The 23,583-nt window shown below is 51.7% G+C and overlaps 2 protein-coding genes across 7 annotated transcripts in view; both read right to left on the bottom strand.

Annotated features, from left to right (window-relative positions):
* IP6K1 (inositol hexakisphosphate kinase 1) overlaps positions 1-15,356 on the bottom strand; it is a 38,966-nt gene extending 23,610 nt beyond the window's left edge. For 2 of the 6 annotated variants that reach the window (XM_075052961.1, XM_075052966.1), the window contains exons 1-3: positions 15,247-15,347; positions 14,615-14,670; positions 10,033-10,132 (exon numbers count right to left, since the gene is read on the bottom strand). The gene's annotated coding sequence lies outside the window, so the exon portion shown is untranslated. Of the gene's footprint in view, positions 1-7,969; positions 8,008-10,032; positions 10,133-11,251; positions 13,993-14,614; positions 14,671-15,246 lie in introns of all 6 variants that reach the window. The other 4 variants (XM_075052962.1, XM_075052963.1, XM_075052964.1 and 1 more) reach the window with 4 other exon arrangements.
* Positions 15,357-16,773: 1,417 nt separating this feature from the next.
* Positions 16,774-23,036, bottom strand: CDHR4 (cadherin related family member 4). Its single transcript, XM_075052686.1, has 20 exons — positions 22,976-23,036; positions 22,611-22,631; positions 22,259-22,455; positions 22,025-22,187; positions 21,859-21,944; positions 21,629-21,724; positions 21,042-21,145; positions 20,833-20,969; positions 20,587-20,752; positions 20,336-20,486; positions 19,960-20,062; positions 19,511-19,726; positions 19,291-19,430; positions 19,065-19,209; positions 18,788-18,990; positions 18,561-18,700; positions 18,444-18,479; positions 17,308-17,374; positions 17,178-17,208; positions 16,774-17,032 (listed from the first exon to the last, which is right to left on the bottom strand). Exons 1-20 carry the CDS (start codon positions 23,034-23,036, stop codon positions 16,977-16,979), a joined length of 2,319 nt encoding a protein of 772 aa, XP_074908787.1. The 3' UTR covers positions 16,774-16,976.
* Between the last annotated feature and the right edge of the window lie 547 nt (positions 23,037-23,583).

The following is a 23,583-nucleotide window of genomic DNA, read 5'->3' as shown; positions in this document are numbered from 1 at the left end:
TTCTTCTTTACAAACTAACCTCTCACCATTCTACACACATCCTCCAGGGCAGTTTAACTCGGGTATGACTAAAATCTCCAAAATTGCCACGTATTGTACTTAACTGTAGTTCAGTGGCTATCACATATACACATACAACTGAGGGAAAAGCAAAACAAGGTAATCTTCAAGAACATTCATGTCAACCCCCACACCCTTCCCCCAAGACAGATTAATCTTCTGCACTGATAATAAGAAAGACTGATGAATTTCAACCAGACAGCCTCTTAAATACTGTCTTCCATCCACTCTTATCATTGTGGTAAAGAATGACGTTCAGGAGGAAAACTAAGACTGATTAAGAGCCTACTTTCAGAAGCTATCATCCTGCTGTGTAGAAAGAGCTCTCTCTATGAATCACCAGTTCATCCTCCTCTGATTCCATTTACTCTTCAGTATTCCCTGATGTGCTTGAATTCATGCTCTACTCATCCAGACTGTAATGTCCCAACTTGCATGCAAGAATATTGTGGGAGACACCATCAAAAAACTCAGTAAACTTAAGCTAAATGGCCTCTAGTGCTTTTCCTCATCCACAAATCCAATTATTTTATCACAGAAGACAATGAAGTGGATCAGACACAACTTACCTTTGGTAAATCCATGCTGACTGTTCCCAGTCACATTGCTTCACATGCCCAGAAAGGTGTACCAAAAGGACCTGACCCACAACTGTCCCCAGGACTGAAGTGAGGCTGCCCAGCCTGTAGATCCCTGGATTACCCTTTGGGCTTATGTTGAAGACAAGTGCAACATTTGCCTTTGTCAACTTATCAGAGATATCCCAGCATCTCTGTGACTTTTCAAAGATGACCAAGACTGGCATCACTATGACACAGCCAGCTCACCACCTTTGGGTACAGCCCATCAGGTCCCATAGACTCACATGGCTCAAGTTCTCTCAAGTAATCTCTCTCTCTGTTTTCATTTGCTTCTGATTGCTGTTTCCTCTTTGAACCCTGCCTCTAAACACAGGGGCCCAGAAGACCTTACCACTGAAGATTTGGGCATAAAAAGCACTGAATACCTCAAGCGAGTCTGTGCCAACTCATTCAGCCACCTCATTCAGCAGATTCTTTGTTCAGCCTTTTACTGCTGATGTAGAGGTAGAAGCTACATACATCACCATTATCAGGGATGTTGTAATAAGCACTGTCCTGAGAGAAAGTAGCTGTTTCCACAATTCAAAGACAGAAATGCAGACTACCAGAGCTGAGTTTGTTCTGTCTGTATTCCAGGTTGTCAAAGAAACCACAGGTCTCTTTGCAGGATGTAAAAAACAACTTGCTGGAGGGTTGCATGACCCCATTTCTAGAACATTTGGCAAAAAAGCCTCCCTCTCACTGTGAGCCAGGCTGAGTGAATTTAACAAAGGGAAGTCAGGTCTGTAAAGAGCAAACCTAGGCCCTCCTGAAAAGCCCTAAGAAAGTTTCATGGAGAAGCTTCTTTTTGGCTTTAATTAAGAGAAAAATCTAGTCAATGGAATAAGCAACTAAGATTTTTACCCAGTTAGATGCCAACTAGCCAGACTGCTCTAGGTATAGAAAAGGAGATGCTTTATGATGACTCTATATTCTCATGGTTTTTACATGCATAATATCTCAGTGTATCAGACAAGGGGGAACAGCAAGAGAAAACTCAAAGCTGTTCTAATGCTCCCCAAGTGAAAGGAGAACCAAAGGACACAAAATGCTTGCAGTCTAGGTCATTGCTGCAGGCTTCTGGCATTGAGCAGGCATCTCATTGTGCCACGCTCACACTGCCAAAGTGACGGCAGTGCCTGCTGTGTCTGAAAGCTAGCACGGAAGTGTAACACAAGCAAACAAAAGTACGTTTTATGAGACTCCAGAACTCGCAAGTCTCCCCTGCCCCCTTCTGGGAACAAGGTGGATTTGAAAACTTCAATATCCATTTCCAATGATAAAATTGTTTACTTGGGCAAACAACCAAAAGAAAACCAGGAAGAGGCTTTGCCTCAAGCAGGAGTCCCTTCAGCAAATACATGGATATTATTAAGTACTTCTCCTTCAGCAGCAGAGACAGACTCAAACTGGATTTTCTTTACCCGTACACTGAAGCCACTGACAGAAACTCAAGCCTCCCAGAAAATGGCCTGACAATTCACTACAGCTCAACTGTTGTGACTAAGCCGATTCATTTCTCAGGGCACAATGGAAATGTACAATGCAGACTCCCTGTCCTTTACTCCAGTATCTCCACTACTTACTCTCCCCCCTCAAAAAAAGAAAGAAAAAGATAGCAACTACAGCAAAACTTGCATGATATGCATTAACTGCTCATAACCTTCTCCACAAGTTACAGAAACCACATTCTATTAAGCTGCTGACTGAGACCTGACTTAAGCAAAAGTCTCTTTGCAGTGACTTGCCACCCCACATATTTATGTTGAGATCTTAAATGCAAAAGACAAACAGACCTCATTAGGGCCAGGGGAGAAACATTCTCCCACCTGCCTCTTCCTCCCACTGCTAACGAGGAAAACATTGTGCTACTGTTTGTCCATGCATTTTTGCATTTCACAGCAGGGAAAAAAAAGTTGCACTTTCCTGTTCACCTCCAAAGTGCAGTCCTGCAATACTCTGCTACTCAGAAAACTCAAGCAGATAGTCAAACACTTTTCCTTTGTCTCTACTTTGTATGTGGGCTACTAAGGAGGAAAGCTAAGCAAAGAACCCACATCCCACTCCCAGCTGTGACAAGGAGAAGGGAATATCCAAAGGAATGGAGCACAGCTACTGTTAAGCAGCCATTTAGAATCTGCAAAGAGAAGTGGTTCTCATTTTGAAGGGACTGACCCTGCAGTAGAGATCCAGGAACTCTATCCAAAGAGCACATTGTGAGCAACGACACATTCCGTGCTCTCCCCTCCCTTTGCAAAGTCAGCTGGTAAGGAGTAGAAGCTGGCTCCAGTACTCAGGAAGCAGCACAAATGTTTTGTTTCCTAGGAATTAGGACAACATTTAGATTTAAACCTATCAACTCAGAGTTATGCATCAAAGCCAAACACAAACTTGCCACGAAGAACCATCACAAGCAAGCTAATCTCACCCTTAAGGCCTTTCAAAACCAGCATTTAATTTGGTTCGCTTCAAGCTCACTGTAAAGGAGCTTTACAATTCCTGCGATATGCTGTGGGCTGTGACACCACTCTGATCCATCTCCTCCTCAGATCTATACATTGTCCTTTTTCTGAGCTGTCTGAGAATTAATTATATGGAAATGAACAGTGTTAGATAAAGGGATTCCAAGCAATTGGCTCTCAAAGGAACTGAGGACTACAGGATCTCTGCCTTCAAGAAATCTGTACCAATGCCCATTCAGTACAACTCATGCTGTTAGAAAGAGACCGAGCTTAAAATCCAAACAAGCAAACATCAGTACTACACCCATCTTCTCACTTGTGGCCAGAAACAAACATATACTTAGCCACGGCAAAGGTCCTACCTCTGCCTTGTCACCACTAGACCACATCAGAGTAGCATCCTGACCTGAGGAAGTTCTGCCAAATCTGCAGGTTGATATACAAACAGCAGCTTTGAACAAAAAGATTAATACTCTGACTTCAATACATTGTCTGCATAAGTTCCACCTACCCCTCCACGGAAAGAAAGGCAGTAACAGTAAGCTTCACAGCCTTATGCGATCTGGAATTTCACTACCCAAGAGGACTTTATCTCACATATGCAGGCAGAGATATACTGGGGCATTTCAGCAGTCAGAACTGAGTTTGAGAGTGAATGGAGGGGCACACGCATTAGAATTTTCTCTGTCTTACTGTGAAGATAAAGCTGAACAAACATTTTCCTTCAGCTACCCTTTTCTTTTTCTACACAGGGAAGCTGACAACACTTTCACTTGGCAAGGCCCAAATGGCATCATGCGGTTTTACCGGACAGCCCAGCTTTTGTCTGAACACTGTTAAAACATTTGAAGCCAGGCAAAATATAGCAATTCTTACATCTCTCCACTGAAGTTAACAGGTCAAAGTGCTCAGTTGATTTGGTTAAGAGATTATTTAGATAACCATAATCTGAGGTCATCCAAAGAAAGAGAAATCCACGGAAAGAAAAGAACTAGGGATAGGCTACTGGTTTTGGTGCTTCCGCTGAATGCTTCAGTGACCTTGGTCAAACCATTCAGTCCTGGCGTACTTTAGCCATCAGCAAAACAGCATTTCAGAAAGGAACAGCAGGATAGTCAAGTAACTTACCTGTATACTGTTTTGAAAAGACTACAGTTTGGTGATCATTTTATTTTCCATGATCCCCTTGCACTCCATTTCAACTTGGTCTTACCTGATAATTAAATTCTCAAGATTTTAAGAATTTGTGTCCTAGTCCATCAACTGAATTGAGTTTGTTAATACAGACTCAAATTAGGGCACCTCTTAGGTGAATATGGTGCTTGTTTGGCTGAAGAACCAAACCCTTTAGCAACTTTTCTGCTCAAATGGCAGAAACAGAAATGGACAATCAATCTAGGAGCACATCAGTTCCACAGAAAGACTTAAGAGCATAAAAGCAAGATTATCCAAACAAATTCACTTCACTCTAGTAAACAAATACTTGAGCCAAAAGCACAAGGAGCAGCTGTTATCTAATGGTTTCTTCTGCTAACACATTTCCGAGACACTGACATTAAACAAAATTTGGGGCTTTCTTAAGCATCTGAAAAAGGTCAGAGAGGCAGAGAAATCCAAGACAGTCAGATGTACAGTATTCCAATTTATATCAATGCTCAGAACACAGCTTAAGTTATTGTATGAGAAAAGGGAACTGCAGGTTGCCCTGCGATGCCAAATAGACACCCATTCTAGAATAAGTAGAGCAAGGTTTGTAGGGATAGGTAAAATCTTTTATTAGACCAACTGACAGAGGATGCCCTCCTCTCCTGCTGCAACCCCTTCTATTTTTACACTGCTGATGAAAAAATTAATTCAGCTAGAAAAGACATATTTTGGGGCCCTACTTTTCTACCTAATCCTTCTTTCCTTGGAAAAAGCGCTAGTCACAATGACAAAAAAAGCACTCACATCACTGTGTACCTTCTCAATACCCCAGAAAAACAAGCTTTATTTTAAAAGTGCGGTTTTATCACTGTAACTGTATCTACATTAAGGGATTCCACTGGCAGAGCTGCACTAGGCAAGGATGAACATGCTGATTAATGCAGCTGTCCCAACCATTTGTAGCAGAAATGACCTTATAAGCACGTCCACAGGGAGTTAAAGCCACATAATCACGTTGCAAATCCATGCCCTCTACTTGATATCAGTTTAATTTTCCTAAGCAGATGACCCTTAAGGGTCACAGGCAAGAAAACATGAGCTACAACTTCCCAACTTGACACTTCCTTGTGATTTTTTCCATGAGAAAGTACCAAATGAAGGTACATTCTCATCTACTGTACATTCTCTTGTATGGTCCACCCACTAAAAAAAAAAAAAAAAACACACAAAACAAACAAACCCAAACCACAAAAAAACAAACACAGAGGAGAACAAAAGAAAAATCTGAGCTCCATATTAGGAAAAAAAAAAATCTCAAGGTAGGTGCTGCAAGAAAGTAAATAATGTCATGGAAAAAGAGGGATAAAGTGCAACATTTTGGTTTTGAGGTTTTGAATAGGAAATAACAGAGTTTCTGTCATAATAAACATATTTTAGACAAAAACAGCACAGTAAAGCTAGTACTTAATTTAAGTAAAATATATGATATAGTCTCTGACGGCCCTTAAAGCTAAGGTAGCAGACTTCATTTGAAACTAGCTACAACTCTTTCATAAAGAGATTTCATACAAGGATACTCTCACATCCTTTGTGACATTAAAAAAAACAATATGGCAACACATACATGACACACAACTCAGGGTCATGGAAGGGATTTTGATCTGGGCCTTTTGTTATCCTGTTAACTCTTCTGGGGATCAGCATAATCTGCAAGACTCTCAATCACTCATACTGAAAATCTTAAAGCTGTTAAAATACCTTGGGGTTGTTTTGTGGCTTGAAGTATGCTCTGGAAGGTAAAGGGCAAAGAATTAACAGAGATGCCCCCAGCCACTTGAGTGAAAATGAAAGGCAATCTGAACCTGAGGCTATCTTCTCAGAAGATACATGAATTGGACAGCTAGTCACAGCTTCAAGCTTGGCAAGATGCTATGTGTTTTGAAGGGCAAAAACCAAAATTTGGCCTTTAAAAATGTCTGCAAGATCATTTTACCCACCAGGAGCCAGCACTGCCATCCTTTGGTGCCTTCTCCTCTCAAACCTCACACCTCCAAGAGATCCAATGTAACTTTGGCTTTGCAAAAAGAAATATCCAAGCAGAAGGGAGCTCCTAGATGCCAAAGCAGCAGTCCCTGAACACAATTCACCCTACTGTATTTCTTAAGCTCCTTCCAAAGGAAAGGGACCTTTAATACTCAAAATCTTTATTATTACTCTCCTTATATACTGACACTGGGCAGCAGGCCTGTTGGAATACTCTACCACACAAGCCAGTTCTGTTCTGAAGGTCTGAAACAAGAAACTCCTCCTTTTCAAATTAAGTGAAGAATCAGACAAACAAAGCCTATATTTAACTTCCCATTCACTGCAGCTGTTGCAAACAAGTTCTTGTAAACATTCTACAGGCCACAAATTTCCAATATCTTATCTGAATGTTAAGATGCTGAAGTAGAGCTCACAGCTCTTTCCAACAGGCTTTCTAGAGTGTCACTTACTTAGCCAGTGGCCACAGTTGTTGTAACAGAGCTGTAAAGCCAAAGCAAAAAGAAAATAATTTGTTAAACCTGATCTATTGTCAAATTGGCTTTTGTCTAATTATTAAGTGCACCACCTGCATGCATATATATATAAAAATAAATTACTTTTTCCTCATATGCTAAAAAAGCATATCACACAGTCATTTGGAAGACATACAGACTGTGGCAAGTTTGCTTTTAATAGCAGGTCCATCTCAAGTGCATAAAAGCTACCTTGATTTTTCATACCTTCAATTCCTCTAAAGATACTGGAAGACTGTGTTGAAGCTTCTACAAAACATCAGTCTGCTAAATCAGATGTATTCTCACAGACATCTGGATTATAATACATCATGGGCCATACAGAGCTAGGGAAAGCAAATTTCCTGTTCCATTTTCTTCTCCAGTTCAAGACAGTATGATAACAGGTACCAGAAGCATGCCCTCTCAGACTGAAAGACACAAACTAACAAGCATTATGGGTAGAAAATAACATGCAGTTATCTTCTTTGAGGATCGTAAGAAAACTGCAAATGATAGCAAACCTGAAACAATAGAAACTGCTTTGCACTCAAAGAGTCAACCTGCCAAGCTCACTACCGCAAGACACCAACTGACCTTATTGAAATTTTTAAAAGGTTTTGAATTTTCTTCTGGTTGTCATGTCACAATAGGATGAAGTACAAAAACCACAACGTCTGGAAACACTTCACAATCTAACTTGTAACCTTTAATTGCCAGGTTTTAGGAAGCTATATTCACTGCAGTGAATAAAGAGCTTGGTTTACTTTTGGCTGGTGAACGATAAAATACCCTTAACTATTTTAAGTAAGAATATTTGAGTCAAGCTGCATTTACAAAGCAGAATTAATTTTTAAGATGACTGGGTTTTGTTATTAGGTGAACCAGGGTGTCGATAGGTTCACTGTATTCTCAACTGCTGAAATACATATGGAAGTGTCAGTCCTAACAATGCTACGTGACTAATGAACAGACCACAGGAACAGAAATACCTGTGATCTTACTTAACTAAAGCTAAGAATAATTAAGGGGAAAAACAGAAACCCCAAGTGCTGCTATTACAGGGAAAAAAATACCAGCATGCATAGCACTTGAAGAGTGAAAACTATTCAGATTCCACATGGTGCACAACAATGGTACTTACTCAGTCTGACTAATGAAGTTAGAGGTTTTCTCTCAGTTCTGTAAAAAGAAAAGATGCATAAAGCATGCCTGATACTGCTTATTGGTTCAGATTTAGCTTACCTTCAAATTTTAGCAAGTGTATTCAGGTCAACACTTGCGATAAGAACTGCGAAATATTAAGACCTCAATTACATAAAGAAGATTTGTACCGAATCAAAGAAAATGCCACTTGCACAGCATAAGAAAAAACACAATATTTGGTCCAAATGGGAAATAAAGCAAACCATTCTAATATTTGCAAAAGTAAGGGTATCCATAATCATTTTGTACACGGTCACTTTTAATCTAAGCAAAATCCACATATTCCAGATTAACCTGCTGTGGGTTTTATTGTGGGAGGTGTGGGGGTGTTTAAGAAACTATCAAAAAAACCTGCACATACAGTGTTTCAACAAAAACTGAGCTTCAGACTGCTTTAACAATTATTTTGGGACAGACTCAAAAGACTGAAGTTAAAAGGTCTTTCCCCGCTCCCCTACATTTGTGGGATGAGTGAGTCAACCCCCATGTATCTGGCAGACACACTCTCCTCAGACCTGCCATGTAGCTTTACACACAGACCGCAGTTTGGAAAAGTGAAATATACCTTCCACCAGGCAGCAAGTGTTGTGAGGGCCTTCCAAAGCTACAGGACTTTACCAGTTTTACTTACAGTCCACAACAGTACTCAAATCAACACAAGAGCACAGTTATACCTCATCTTCTGCAATAACTCCAACATTTTCATTGAAGTTACTCTTTGGTTCGATTCAGCCACTGACTAAGACACAGGACTATGTAGCCCCCTAGGCTTCTCTCCCAAATCCTTTCTGCTTTAAATAACTCACTGACATCTGCATTCACTGGTGCACTGATTTTGGTGCTCGAAGCTGCTTATCGCCTATAGTTAGCTGTAATGAGATCATGACTGCCTCCCCACACATGCTTAAGCTGCTTAGACAGTACTGTCAAAGGACACAGAACAAACAGCCAGCCCTATCTTCTTGCGCCTTTCTAAGATTTCTAAACTCACTTTTTGAAACGCTTGACAATACTTTGATACCAACAGTGGACAACACAAATCGGAATTAAAGATCACATGATATTTTGCATAAACCCACTCTGGCAGTTTAAAAAAATAGGGAAAATGCAACAACGGGGGGGGCGGGGGGGGAAGAGAAATGTCACAGCAGTATATGAGCTATACAATAGTTCACCTTTAGATTACCACTTAAGTCAGCTGTGACAAAGACATAGGAGCATCCCCTGCCAAGAAGGCACCATATGTCTCCTCTCCCTACCCCAGGAAGGTAGTTGTGGAGCTCTGCATCTTTGGTCATTACCTGTTGCAATTCAAACTAGAAAAGACCATTAGTCACACAGGTCAGGGGCCTCCCCACCAGAAAAGTGTGACACAACCACTGTTTAAACAAGCAGTGTCTCAAGAAAATTAGGTCATTCAAGTCTGCTGGCAAACAAACACTTATACCATAGGTAATACTACTGAGTCATATACTTGTTGATAAAGAACAGGAGGAAAACAGGTATGCTAGAATCTCTTCCAAATTTAGAACAGCACAAAGTAACCCTTTTCAGCGTGGAAGGCTATCAAGCCAGCCTATCATCTTTCAGCAAACTAACCTCATAGTAGAAAGGAAAAAATAAAAACCAGACTATGACAGAGTTCTGAAATCAGCACAAGATAATTCAGCTACCTAAGTGGCCAGAATTGCTAGAGCATAAGAGTTAGCCTCCAAATCTTGGAAGCTTAGTTCTTATTACAAAGAACTGACACCAATTTGACTAAAAGTTAACAAATATAAAACAGGACTGAGCTTTTCACTCTGTTCTAGAGCACTTACCTGGCAGTTCCTGTAGTATCCTCCGAAGATAAAAGCATACCTCCCACAAGCCATATCTACGTATACTTACTTGAAGGGTAAAATTACAAAGTGAGAGGCAAAAAGCAAGCAACTTATTTCCCTTTGCATTATATTTAAGGTGGCTGCATATGTATTCTGGGCAAAACAGAAAAAAAGTTACCTTACAGATGTCACCCAAGCTCTCTCTGTTGAGCAGTCACTGGAATATGGAGCCAACCTCTCACAATCAAGAGGGAGCAGGACGCCAGAAGCAAGTCAGCCTGCAAGATGTTGTATGGATACGAGTTAACAAGTGCTAAATTAGCTTTTGTTTACATCTTTACTTGCTCATCAATTCAGAACTGCTTTCCCTCAAGCCTGGGACCAGAATTCACAGCGAGCTCCTTCCAGGATGCAAATGCTCTCACTCATTCCTCCAGGCTCTGACAGATGCTCTTTACTAAATGTACCACTGGGGCTGAGCGGACCACTGCCCCAACTACCTCCTCCAAACCTCAGCTGAAGATTACCAACCAGCGGGTGGAGCAAAACAGGATGCATGCCTGTTCTTCATCTGGCCTGGTTCACAAAACAATGATGCGTGTTAATGAAGAAAGGTTGAAGCATAGTATATAAAACTGTGGCAGCTGAACAGGCACTGCTGTAGGCCCTAATACAAGGGAGGTAGCGTTTGGCAAAGAAACAGGACAGCTGGTGGAGGAGATAACCTTTCTAACTATAAAAGCTAAATCAGAGACAGCTTATCTATCAGAGCTCTCAACCACGTGTAGTAACATCCTACCAGGACAGGCACATTACATCTCATAACCTTTTTTACTGCTTTTATCAGATTTGGTTGACACAGATCTTCTACTAATATAATTACAGCAGCTACGCCCATGTTATTTTTGAACAGAAACAATTGCACCAGTGTTAACTACCATAGATAGCATTATACAGATAGAGAGGCACCTCAGAGAAGGGGATAAAATCATTTGTTGTGAATGAAACTGACCACATACTGACAGGGGTTATGCAAAATAAAAGAAAGCTTAAAGAAGCTTGTCTTTTATACACAGTTAATGCCACTCAAAATGCATATAGACAAGCCTACAGGAATAAATGAAGGCAAATGACTTGCACCTTTGTACTATTTGCAGAGTAGTTCACACCAATGAGGACTATATAGGAAGCACACGCACACCAATTAAGAGAACCACATCTATTAGAAAGTACATCTACACGAACAGCACACTGGGAAAGCCGAAAATAACAGCTGCTGCCACATCAGAACGGCACAGGCACTGCGTACAGGCAATGCCTGCAAAACAGAAACTAAGCAGCCATGCACAAACGCTTCCTCTTCCTCCCCCACCACCCCTACAACAGTAGCAACAAACCTGAGATTAAACACTCGCCAGCATCCTGCTCTGCATTCCTGTCACATCAGGAATATAAAAGAGGAAGACTGCTAGCTGCTCCTCCGTGTATCTGAAGGGTTCCTTCAGCTTACAGCTTACTTGACATGATTCTTGCAGAGGTTTCTGTCGCATTTTCTTCTTTTCTTTCTCTCCTTTTCTCTAGCTCACCCATTTCAGACCTCACTAGGGACCCCTTGTATTTACTAGGCTTGGTTTTGATACATTCCTTCTCAAAGACTGAGAAGTCAGAAATAAAAGCAGTTGTTCCTAGGCAAGTCACATTATATAAACAAGCAAGCACAGAGCCGCAGCTCTACTGAGCTGCCACACACAAACTCTGCAAGTCAAGTTCAAATCTAAACCCTGCCCAGCACCAAGGCTGACAGTGTGACACTGTCAAATGCAAGAGTAAACAAATCAGGCTGCAGTTTTCTGTCAATACTAACTTCTGAGACTGTAATTCCCAGCATCAATATTCAACTGTGATGCACATCTCAAACAGGTTACAAGCCAATTCCCACCAGGCAGATTGGGCAAATCCGATGGCAGCAAGTGCCTGGATCACAATGCAATGCCCAAGTAATTGCCCAAACAAGGCCTCTGTCAGATTTTCTATGGCTTCAAGATCTGCATTTCAACCACAGATGGAAGAAACATACCTCCTCTAAAGCACAGGCTGTGAATATTGAACTTCGAACTTACCACCTACATTTCTTATTCCAATGGAAACCACAAGACAGTGCCACCCCACACCCCAGTGTGCCAGTCAGAACTCACCATATCCACGACAACCTTCAGACAGAGAAATCAACTAAAAACTGAAATCTAAAAAGACAAGCAATCAAACCTTTTTACAAACATTTGGTGATAAGTTGAACCAAAGAGACTGCGTCCTGTAAGCAGATGCTCAACAAACAGCTCCGAGCTTATACAGGGCTCATCATCTCGCACTAGTCAAGCTCAACAAGGTCACATTTTCAGAGTTCGATAATTTTACCTGAAATGAATAACCTCCATACATAGGGCAGGGAAATAGAACAAACTAGAGAGCTCAGATGGGATGAGAATAGCGTGCAACTGCATGATTAAGAAGAAGCCATAATGCTTGTTCAGAAGGCTAATTAGCTGATTAAGGGTGCAAGTACTACTTCAGCCTGGGCATTTTTCGACCTCTGGCATGCTTGCTATTCTAACTTTGACTTCTCACTATGTGCAATGCAATACAGAATAACTTGCAAGTCAGTTGACTTACACAGTCTGCCATGAGAGGGGATCCCAAAGCACATCTAATTTTGCTTTCTAGAACATTTTTATAAGAAGGACATGCCCCATACTGTCATCCTGATGATGAAGCACTCAAATATACTATTCATAAAAGTAGTGGGAAAGAAGCATGGACACTACTGTTCCATTTAATTTTTAAATATATGTAAATATGTATTTTAAAATTATATTTTTATATAACTAAATATATAAAAACATGTTGTTGCTCTGTTTCACAGTCACAGTGCAGGTGACCCTGAACGAGAATAAGACTCCATTCCACCACCACTCCCATGTTCCCACTATTGCCCCTACACCAGCAAAAACATTTGAGCACCCACAAAGCTGGGGAGAAAAAAAAGTCAGTTTGTCTTCAAGTTTGATCAGTTCATAAGTCAGGGAACTCTGATTCCCACCTGCACAAACACCCCAGCTGGCACCAGTGACAGGGCAAGAACCTCCGGCTGGTTGCGATCTATACTTCCATGAGCTTAAAGCGACTGTGAAGCTACACATGGAAGGTTGCAGAACCAAAACTCCTGGTGACTGGAAGTGCATCCTAGAAACTGTCCCCTTTCTCATCTCAACAGTGAACTGTGCTCACTGGCTCTTTTTCTATGTAAGAAACATGCAAAGCTGCCACAAGGTGCCTACTGGATAACCAAAGTAGAAACTAAGCTAGGAAAGACACACGGACTGTTCAGAAGAGGGTCCTACCAGCACATCCTACTCTTTCTACCCCTGTGGTCATCAGAGATTCCTATGGTAATGACCTCGTATACATCAACTTCCCCCTCAAGGAGCCAAGGATCACTTTCCCTGCTCTCCCAAAAGTCCTTATTAGACAGGAAACAAAGACAATGCCATGAAAAGGACACTTCAGATCCACCTAACAGGCTCTAACCAGGATGGCATAAGGCTGTTCATGCATGCACCTGGAAACAGTTGTGCTGAAAAAGCCAGGGAGGGGATGAAACACTCTCTAATGCTATCAGAAGAAAAATTAGATTAGGACAATTCAAAACATTGACAAAACAAGAATTTTACACAGTTGAAACAGCAACCCAATGTTATCTTGCTATATACAGAGTTCACACTTAATCTTTTCACAACGTACCCCATTCTTTCCAGCTCCAAAACAAAGCACTTACCTTAGGTCAGTGCTAAACTAACCCAGCCACAGAAAAATATTTCTCAATCTCAATAACAAGGAACTCTTACACAGCACAGGATTAGCATGCCCCTAATAGACCTACTTAGAGTTACAGTGACAACACCTAATAACTGATATATCTAATTCTAAAACACTTCCAAGCTCCCGACAGAATCTCTGTAATAAGGAAATCAAAGTCTTAGTTCAGTGATAGGTAACAAGAATACAGTATTTTTCTCCATCAAAAATCTGACCATACGCACAGTCAGTATATCAGCTGCAGATGACAGTTCAATATAGAGACCTGCACAAGACATTATAGCATATTATTTTGTAAGACAAGCTACCAACTAAGTTTACACAAATAGGCCTACGATCTATAGAAATATTACATCAGGAATGAACAGAGACCCAAGCTCGCACTGTTCTGGCACCATACAGTGCTTCATTAGCAGAGGCCAATTTTGGAATTCAGCTTCAGAAGCTCTGAATACCAAGTTAAGCCAGGTGAACCTGAGGGGAGGAAAAGCAGATGGAGCAGAAACACAGCAAGACAGGCTGAAATGAGAAAGGCACCACATACTAAAGCATACTGCTGGCAAGAAAAATGGGGGCCATGCTGATTCAGAGATGCAAGATGGAGGGACATGAAGCCTGGCACCAGTTTAAATTCAGAGTAGCTGAAAACTGAACAGGAGTCAGTACCACCTCTCCTAATCCAAGTACTACTTGGAAACCCCAGGGAAGGTTGGTTACGGTCCAGGTCTGCAGACCCATGAGCACATCTGCCTCCGGGGACTGCCAGGCACCTTCCGGTAACCACTGGGGCTGCCAGCATTACCGGAGCCTGCCCACACCCCCTCCTCTGCAGGGGTGGCAGTACGTCGGGACGCAGGAAGGGCCCCCGACCCCACCAGCTTCCTCACCATGTTGGTTTCATGTTACCACCGCGGTTTGCCGAGTTCCTTCCTGTGCGCAGCTTCTGTAGAAAGGAAGGGCACAAAGGGAAGGGACGCTAGATCTGCTTGCCGGGCAGGGGCAGCACGGCCCTGCCCAGGCACCGTGCTGCCCACGGGGCTGCCCTTGCCGAGCCCAGCTCCCGGAGCTCTCCCCACGCTGGGGTTCGGCCCCCCCCCCCCGCCCCAGCTGTGCCCCATACGAGCCTCGCACAGTGAAGCACCTGGGTCTCACCCCCACACACATCCCGCAAACACCAGGACGCGCCGGGCTCCCCCCTTCCCCTCCTCACAGGACCGCGCCTGGACACCCCCCCTCCCGGCACGGCGCTCGGTCCCTCACCTCACCCCGACTCTTCTCGGGGCCGCGCCTCTGTTCCCCCTCCCCGCGGAGCCGCGCCGGGCTGCCCCCCCTCCTCAATCGGACCGCACCGGGCTCTCCCCTCTCACATCTCCACACACACCCCCCCCTCACAGGGCCGCGCCCGGTTCTCCCCTCACGGCAGCGCGCCCGGTTCTCGCTCCCTCCCCTCACGGCAGCGTGCCCGGCTCAGCCCTCCGCCCCGCAGCCTGCCCCGGGCTCTCGCCCGCTAGTGGCTCACCGGGGCCGGCCCTGCCTGCCCAGCCGGGGGCTGGCGACACCGAGCCCCCAGCGCCGCCGCTCCCTGCCGCCCGCTCCCTGCCGTTCGAATCAACAACAAGATGGCGGCGGCCGGAGGGGCGGAGCCTCGATGCTGGCCGTCATAGCAACCGCGCCGTCCAAAGCCCGCCCCGCCGCCTCTTGCGGCAACCCAAAGCCGAGCCCCGCCCACCGGGCGCGCTCCGGAAACGCTGATAGCTCAAAACCGCCGTCACTCAAGCGCAGAGCCGCTCCTCCCCTTTCCGTGCGCGGACTGCCTCCCGGATGGCCGCGCACGTTAGGCACACGTGACGCCCTCCAGTACCCCGCCTCCCCGCGGGCTGCGCCTCCTCATTGGCTACCCGCGGGGGGGGCGCTCGCCCAATGGGCACGGGCCGCGGGCCCTGCTGGGCTGGGGCGGCCGAGCGAGGCGCGGCCTGGCGGGGATGCGGCTCCGCTCTCCCCGGGCCGGGGACCGGGGCTCGGAGACGGGTCTCACGCCTCGGCCCGGCGTATCCGCCTTCCCCCGGGGCCTTGGGCGAGTGTGGCGGCCCCGGCGGGGCGACACTGCCCGGCACGGCCCGCTTGGTGCGGTGCATCTTGCAGGGTCGGTCAGCCGGGCTAAACCCAGCTTCCCCCCCCCCCGCGCTGCGGCCTGGCCTCAAACAGCTCCTCACGCTGGGCTGGCTCCCCGCAGCTGCGAGCGGAACGTGTTCACGCACCGATCCGGTGCAATACAAGGTTTAAATCCTGAATGGGCACGGTTCCTGTGGGCTCAGGACAAGGGGGCCCCCAGGCAGAGTCACACAGGTGACCCCTCTTCACCGTGAAATTCCATGGCTGGCTCCTGCCACCCTCTTCCTCCTATCCCCCAAATTAGTCTCCTCTTATCCCGCCAGTGTTTCATTTCCTTGGGAGGCATCCAGTGGCGCGCTCCTTTGAAATTCAAATAACCGGTTTCCCACCTCGCTGGGCTGACTGACTCCTTCAAAGCGCTCCCGCCTGTTCGCCAGGCCCTGCTAACTCTTCTGCAGCATGTCACGCTTACCTGCGCGCGCGCTAATTCACTTTTCCACCCAATTAACAAACCCAGCCCCTCCGCCGATCAGCTGCTCGTCCCACCCGCTTGCAGCTGGGAGTGCTCTGGCAAGGGAGAGCTTGAGGCGAACATGGGACGCAGGGCAAAAGTTTCTCAGAATTACCCGCGATTGAATTTTCTTGCCCCAGATCACCTCTCTGCGGAGGACTGCCCCAGCTGGGTTACATCCAGAGGCTACAGAGATGCTGCCGTGACCGGAGCAGACCCCGCCAAAGCCCTCGGCACATTTTTTGCAGTGCCAACCCCAGCCCAGGGCTGGTGCTGCCTTAACTGCCATCCTGGTCCTGCATCGTGCCACCCACATCCCTGACTGAAGACGGCGCTAATGACCGCCACAGCAGGACAGCCACCGGCGAGACTGCTCGGCCATAGCACTCCCTATAGCAATCACGGCAGCGGGTGCAATCTCTGCCACCATTTATTGGGTCTGTGCTGGCTGGGGCAGCTCAGGGGCTGGCTGCACCCCATGGGTGGCGAGTTCAGCCACAGAGGAGGGTTCCCCTCCTCCTCCCAGGTCCGAGGGCTGCACCAGTGCTGCTGGCACCCGGTGCTTTGCCCGACACGGCCCACAGGGAGCTGTGGGTTGCGGGGAGCCCCTCACCGACTCAAACTGCTCAGATCCAGCGCCGTGCCCCAGTCACGCTGTTGAAGAGATAGTCTCTGCCGGTGCCTGAGATGGGAGACAGCGCTCAGCCGTTGCCCTGCGGGTGCTGCCCAGGCATCGCTGCCCAGCGCCTGTCTCTCCCATCCCCCGGACCCCTCTGCCTCGAGGGACGCAGTCCGAGGCTGCCGGGGCTTTGGCACAGGGCACTCACGTGGGTCCTGGGCACGGCCGTCGAACTGCTCCTGTGTGGAGGAGAGATAGGAGAGGGTGCTGAGGGCCCCAGGGCTCCCTCCCACGCCCCCGGTAGAGCACCCACCCTCACCGTCGTGGTACACACTTACCAGGCTGCCAGCGTGGGGGTGGCCCCGCTCCTCCTCACCCCCGCTCTGCTCTGCCATGTCCCAGGAGCTGCAGAGGGAAGAGGGGGCAAAGGGGGGACGCGCTGTTAGTGATGGGCCCCCAGCCTCGACCCTGAGGGATGCTGCCAGGAGCGGGTTGCCAGACAGGCTTTGCGCAGTCAGCTGCGCCCCGTCGAGCCCATCACCCGCCTACCTGATCGTCCCTTGCCCAACCTGTGTGTCCCCTGGGCACTGAAGGGGATTGTGGCAGGGGCCGTGCTCCCCCAAGCACCACCACCTTTCTGTGATGCCCAAAAGCAGCAAGCTGGTCTGCCACCACATCCACTTGTTTCCCCACGTGCCGGCACGTATCATTCTTGTGCTCGGAGGATGCTGCGCTGGGGGAGCTGCAGCCCCGAAGTCCCTCCTGCTGCGAGGGCCACCTGCAGGGGCTGAGCCCGAGTCTCCTCCCTTGCACGGCCACTACAGCCCCAGTGCCACCAAGCACTGTGTCCCCAACCTCACCAATGAACTTGGATCCAGCCGTGCATCACCCCGGGGCAGTTATGCCACTGGAGGTGGCTGTCATCCTGCCTGCAGGCTTGCCTGCCTCCTCCTCCTCGCCGTGCAGACGCCCGGCACAGGCTGGGCCGGCTCCAGTGCCTCCTCAGGCTCTCCTCTCCGCCGCTCATCACCCCTCATTCATCCTCCCAGGGGTGTGCAGCCTGCTCACCTCCTCCCAGGGAGCTTTCCCTGTCAAATCGGGGCTCCCCTGGTGAGGCGCAGCGGCCCCAGCCCCAGTGCCGGGACCCAGCCCTGCGGCGGGCAGCGGCGTCAGCGCTGTGCCATCCCACGCTGCCCGCTGCAGAGTTTGTGCGCCAGCTCGGCCACCGACATGGCTGTCCCCCGGCCAAATCGCCATCTCTGCACCCATGGCTCTCATCAGGGCTGCACCCTTGCCCTGGGGCAGAGTCAGCTCGCCGCCACAGCAACCCACAGACCACAGCCAGACGCGGGGTACATTAAACACCTCCCACATGCTGCGTCTCCCCCGCTGCCTGTGAGGACACTATGGGAGCCTGTGCCAACACGCACGGCTGCCCCTCGCTGCTGATACAACCCAGCCGTGCAGCACCCACCTCTTGCTCAGGAGCAGCTTGCCAGAGTCTCGGTTGCTGTGGGAGGAGAAGGCAGCCGTGAGCCCCTAGTCTTGCTCGCCGTGCCGCGCCGCGCCGTGCCGCGGGGCCAGGGCTCACCTGCACAGCAGGGTCCGGGCCATGCAGCCCAGGGCTGCCAGCAGCAGGGCGCCGGAGACAGTCAGCACGGCCACGAACCAGGCCGGCGGGTGCCACACCGCCTCTGTCCGCACAACGACCAGCGGCTCCTTCCGCAGCGTCTGCGGAGGCGGTGGGGTGAGGGGGCACGCGACAGCCGGGGACCTGATGGACTTGGGAGCCTTATCTGGCCAACAGGCTCTGCTTACCGTGCGCAGGGTGGTGGTGCTGGGTGGCACTGGGGTGCTCCGGGGGGTGACATGCACCACCAGTGCCACCACGGTGCTGCGGCAGGGGGCACCGGGGCCTCCCCGTACCTCCACCAGCAGCACAAAAGTGCGGGGCTCGGCCAGGTCATCGGGGAGGTAGAAGAGGGTGTTTCCCTCCAGCTGAAAGCGCCCATCCTCGTTGCCTGGACAAGAGGGTCTGCTCAGTGCCACGCCGCGGTGAGGGGCTGGGTTGTACTGTGGCTTGGCCGCTCCTCACCTCCAGTGATGGTGTATGACAGCATGGCACCGTCGGGGCTGCTCTGGCACGCCAGGCGGGTGACAGACTGGCGGCCGCCCGACCTGGCCGTGATCCGCAGCTCCTGCACCTCAGGGGTGCACACCGGCGCCTGGTCCGGCACGGCCTGCCGGGAGCGGGGGGAGGAAGTATGGCACCCGCAGTGCTTGCACCCACCACGGCTCACCCGATGGGCTTGCACTCACACCTGCAGGTGCACGGTCACATCGCACAGGCGGCTCCGCCGCTTTGCTGGGTCCAGGTCGTTGTGGATGTCCGTCAGCCGCACGGTCAGCCTGTAGCTCTTGTGCTGCTCAGAGTCGAGGGGTCCTACCACACGGATCTCGCCTGCGGGGCGGTGCGAGCTGCTGGGCACCCGCGGGTGCCACGGGAGGTGGCGGGGGCTGGGGAAGGGGCTTGGCGCTCACCGGTGCGCGTGTCGATGGAGAAAGGCTGCGCGGGGCTGGGGCCCCCCTCCAGGCTGTACTCGAGGCTGTCTGGTGGGTAGTCGCGGTCGGTGCCGGCCACACGCCCCACAGCGCTGCCAAAAGCCGCCGTCTCCGGCACGGTGAAGGTGGCACCGTTGGGGCACACCGGTGTGAATTCATTGACAGGCGTCACCATCACGAGCACGGGCACGCGGGCTGTGGGGCACACAGAGGCTCAGCCACGCTGGCACCAGCCTGCACCGGGCTGGGCATGCTCTCTGCTGGGCAGGCTGGGGGACACGGGGGCGGTGGCACCACGCCTTGGGTGGGCATCTCTGGGACAGCAGGGGAGGAACATTTCCTCTGTGATCTGCTGGTTTTGGGGTCAGGAAGGGGCTTTTCCCACCTGCCCCGTGACCTCTCCCATTGCACCCCCCCCGGGCACTCACTGCTCCGTGGGGGCTCCCCTCCTGCCGTCACAACGATGGTGGCCGTGAACTGGAAGCCCACAGCGGCCACGGCCTCCGAGTCATAGTCCAGGGTGGTATTGACCTGCCGAGCCAGGGCAGGGGGGTCAGGCAGAGCCAAGATGTCCTGCAAAGCTGGGGTATCCCGCAAAGCTGGGGTATCCCGCAAAGCTGGGATGCCAGGGGAGCAGGAAGGAGCAAGGGGGGGCACAGGCAGGCCTTGGGGAGCAGAGGCCCCTGGGGAGCCCTGGCCCAGGACCCAGCATGATGACACATGTCAGAGGGTCCCCACTGTCCCGCTGGCTCCCCCAGGTCCAGGCTTGCCGGTCGCCTGGGCGCTGCCCACAGCCCCACTCACCTGCAGCCGCGGCCCCTCCATGCGGAAGCGGGAGTGGGAGGCGGGGGGCCCCTCAAGGGCATAGTGCAGCCACCCCTCGGTGCTGGCGGAGTCGGTGCACCTCAGTGTCACCAGGGTGCTGCCAGGGGACACCGTCTCAGGCACCTGGGACCTGTGGTGGGGCAGCCAGCAGCTCAGCTCCTGTCCCCCACGTCCTGGGCACGGCAGAGCATCGTCCACACCCCACTCCCCCCCCCCCCCCCAAACCGTACACGGAGATGGCTGGGACGCAGCTCGGTGCCCACCGGTCTGTCCCCTGCACGGTGATGTTGAGTGTGGCGGTGGCGTGGTCGGCGGGGTGCAGCGCATTGTAAGCCCGGACGAGGAGGAGTGCATGGCCCACCTCCAGCCGGCGGGTGCTGCGGATCTCACCCGTCACTGCGGGAGAAGGCACGGCCTCACGCCAGGCACGGGGACGGGGACAGGGTGGCCGTGGGGACCCCCGCCATCCCGCTTACCCTCATCGATGGTGAAGAGTCTGGGTGCCACAGGAGCAAGAATGGCGTAGTGGACGTTGTCACCGCTGGCATGAACCCGCGTGACCACCTCCAAGGGGCCGGTGCCCTCCGGCACCGTCATGGCCCACTGCGGCTCGCTGCAGGCAAGGCAGGCAGCATGGCATGGCCTGCTGCCACCAGCACCCCCTGCCCGGCCCGGCCCCACTCACGGGAAGGTGACACGGGGACGGTGCGATGGCAGCACCTCCACCCTCACGGCCCCGCTGCAGTTGTGCCCGTGGCGGTCCATCACCTCGATCTCCAGCCTGAAAATCTGCAGGGCAGCGCCAGGGTGGCCGTGGGACAGCCCCGAGTGGCACCGGGGACAGGGATGGGGACAGGGGTGGGGACAGAGACAGGGATAGGGATGAGGATAGTAATAGAGACAGGGACAGGAATAGGGACGGGATGGGGACAGGAACAGGGACAGAGACAGGAAAGGGAAGGGGGACAGGGATGAGAATGGGGGTTGGAGCAGGAACAGGGATGGGAAGAGGGGTGGAGATGGAGATGAGGATGAGCTGGAGACCAGAATGGGGACGGGAATAGGGACAGGGATGAGGACTGGGACAGGCCTCAAGGTGCAGAAAGGGATGGAGCTTTGGACAAAGACAGGGCTGGAGCACTCCTGGGGCCGGGGGAGACGGGAGCCCAATGGGAAGAGCAGGACGTGGAGAGCTGCAGGCAGTACCAGTGAGGGGCTAAGCCCAGGCACGCCGAGACGTGGCTGTGACAGCCTGAGGACGCTGGTGCCCACCTGAGTGTCATTGCTGGGGTCGAAGCCACCGGCAGGCGCCAGCACCAGGCCCCGGCGGGTGAGCGTGAGTGGTGTGTCATGGTTTCGGAGCCTGAACTGCAGAGAGATGGGTGGTGGGAGGAGGGTGGGAATCCCTGTCCCCCGGCTCCACGCCCACGCTCCACGTTCCACTGTCCCCAAGGCTGCTCCTGCTTGAGGGGCTGTGGGTCCCCAGGGCAGCCGCCACTCACCGTCAGCCCACCAAGTGGCTGCGGCAGCACCGCATACAGGGGCGTCCGGGGTGCCACGTCCGCCAGCACCTGCACCACGTCTCCACCTGCGGCACAGCACGGCCGTGGGAGCCCGGTGCCGGCTGGCACCCGCAGCCCCCGCCGCCCTGCACCCCCTGGCTCCTACCCGCGGTGGCGAAGGGGGTGTCACAGCGCAGCGCCTGCTCTGCTGTCACTTGGACGAAGAGCCGCTCTTCTACCTCGTCCTCGCCGGGACAAGCGGCCCGCAGGGTCAGGGTGTACTGGTTCACCTGACGGGCATCGAGCTCCGCACCGGCACGCAGCGTCACCTGCCGCAGGGACGCGGCGCTCAGCAGGGCGCCCACGGGCTCCTGCCCTGCTCCCTGTCCCCCAGCCGCACCTCTGCCTGAAACGTGGCCGGGGCCACGGGGTCAGCGCTGATGGCGATGGGGTTGAAGGGGTGGCCGGGCTCGATGCCGTGCAGGGTGACATTGGGGCTGCCGCTCACGTTGCTGCAGGACACGGTCAGCTTGGCCACGCAGGTGCCCGGCACCGCATCCTCGCTCAGGACCACCACGCGTGGCAGGTCAGGCAGAGCTGGCAGGAGACCCCGGGGACCAGCCTCGCACCCAGTCAGTGCCACCGACGCTTGCCCAGCCGTGCTTAGGGAGCTCTGCTCCTGCACCCAGGCACCCACACGGGCACGGTTCTCCCTGCTGGGTGCAGCGGGGCCCAGGGCACCCTGCTCTTACCTGCTGCTCTGACGAAAGTCCCTGCAAAGAAGCGACTGTCACCCCAGCCTGCTGGGTGTGTCCTGCCAATGCCCTGGGGAAGCCCCAGAGATGCCCCCGTGATGCCCCGGTGATGCCTCAGTGGTGCCTGGGTATGCCCCGGCGGTGCCCCGAGGACACCCTGGCAATGCCCTGAGGATGCCCCAGCGATGCCCGCTCCCTGCCCCAACCCAGCCAGGCAGCCGCCGGCCCCTCTGCCCATCCTGGGGTCAGCCCCGGGCACCTGGGGGCAACCGAGGGGACCCTGTCCCCTGTCCCCCTCCTCTCGGTCCCCACCCAGGCTCTGGCAAAGCGTGCCCTCGACGCTGCAAGCCTGAAGTGCCTACCTGGGGCACTGAGGCTGAGGAGGAGGAGGAGGAGGAAGGTGAGGCGTCCGTGCATGCCCATGGCTCCTCGGCTGTTTGGGACAAGCTGGAGCGCGTTGCCAGGGGTGCTGGGCACCACCCCGGCCCAGCGTCACGCCGGCCACCCGCGGCTGCCCGCCCGGCCCCGGGGCAGGGCCGGGGCACGGGCCCGATGCCCCCCCGGTTCCCGCACGTCCCCGCTCCCCGCCGCTCGCCATCCCCCGGCCGGCGCGGGGCGGGCGGGCGGGCAGCGCTGCTCCGTGGGGTTTCGCTGCCGCGGCACGCTCGGGAACGGGGAAAATTAGCTGGGAGGCGATTTTTGGCCGTGTTCTCCTTCATTTGCAAGCCAGAGCCGCTTCTCCCGGAATTCCTATTAAGCGCTATTAGCTCCCAATTAATAGGCGGGGGCGGAGCGCGGCCCCTGCGGCCGGGGTCACCTTTCCCACCTCCGAGACTCCAACCTATTTTGGCAGCCCGGTGGCCGCGGGTGCCCCCCTCTAACGGGGCCGCCCTCCTTCCTGCCGGGGCTTCCCGGCCCCGGGACCCCCTCTTGCCCGCGGGGCCGGGGCGCTGCCGACCGGGGGCGGCGG

Source organism: Buteo buteo, chromosome 21 (assembly GCF_964188355.1).
Source record: "Buteo buteo chromosome 21, bButBut1.hap1.1, whole genome shotgun sequence".
Taxonomy (NCBI): domain Eukaryota; kingdom Metazoa; phylum Chordata; class Aves; order Accipitriformes; family Accipitridae; genus Buteo; species Buteo buteo.
The sequence above is the reverse complement of the archived record's forward strand: the minus strand, read 5'-3'. Positions and strand labels throughout refer to the sequence as shown.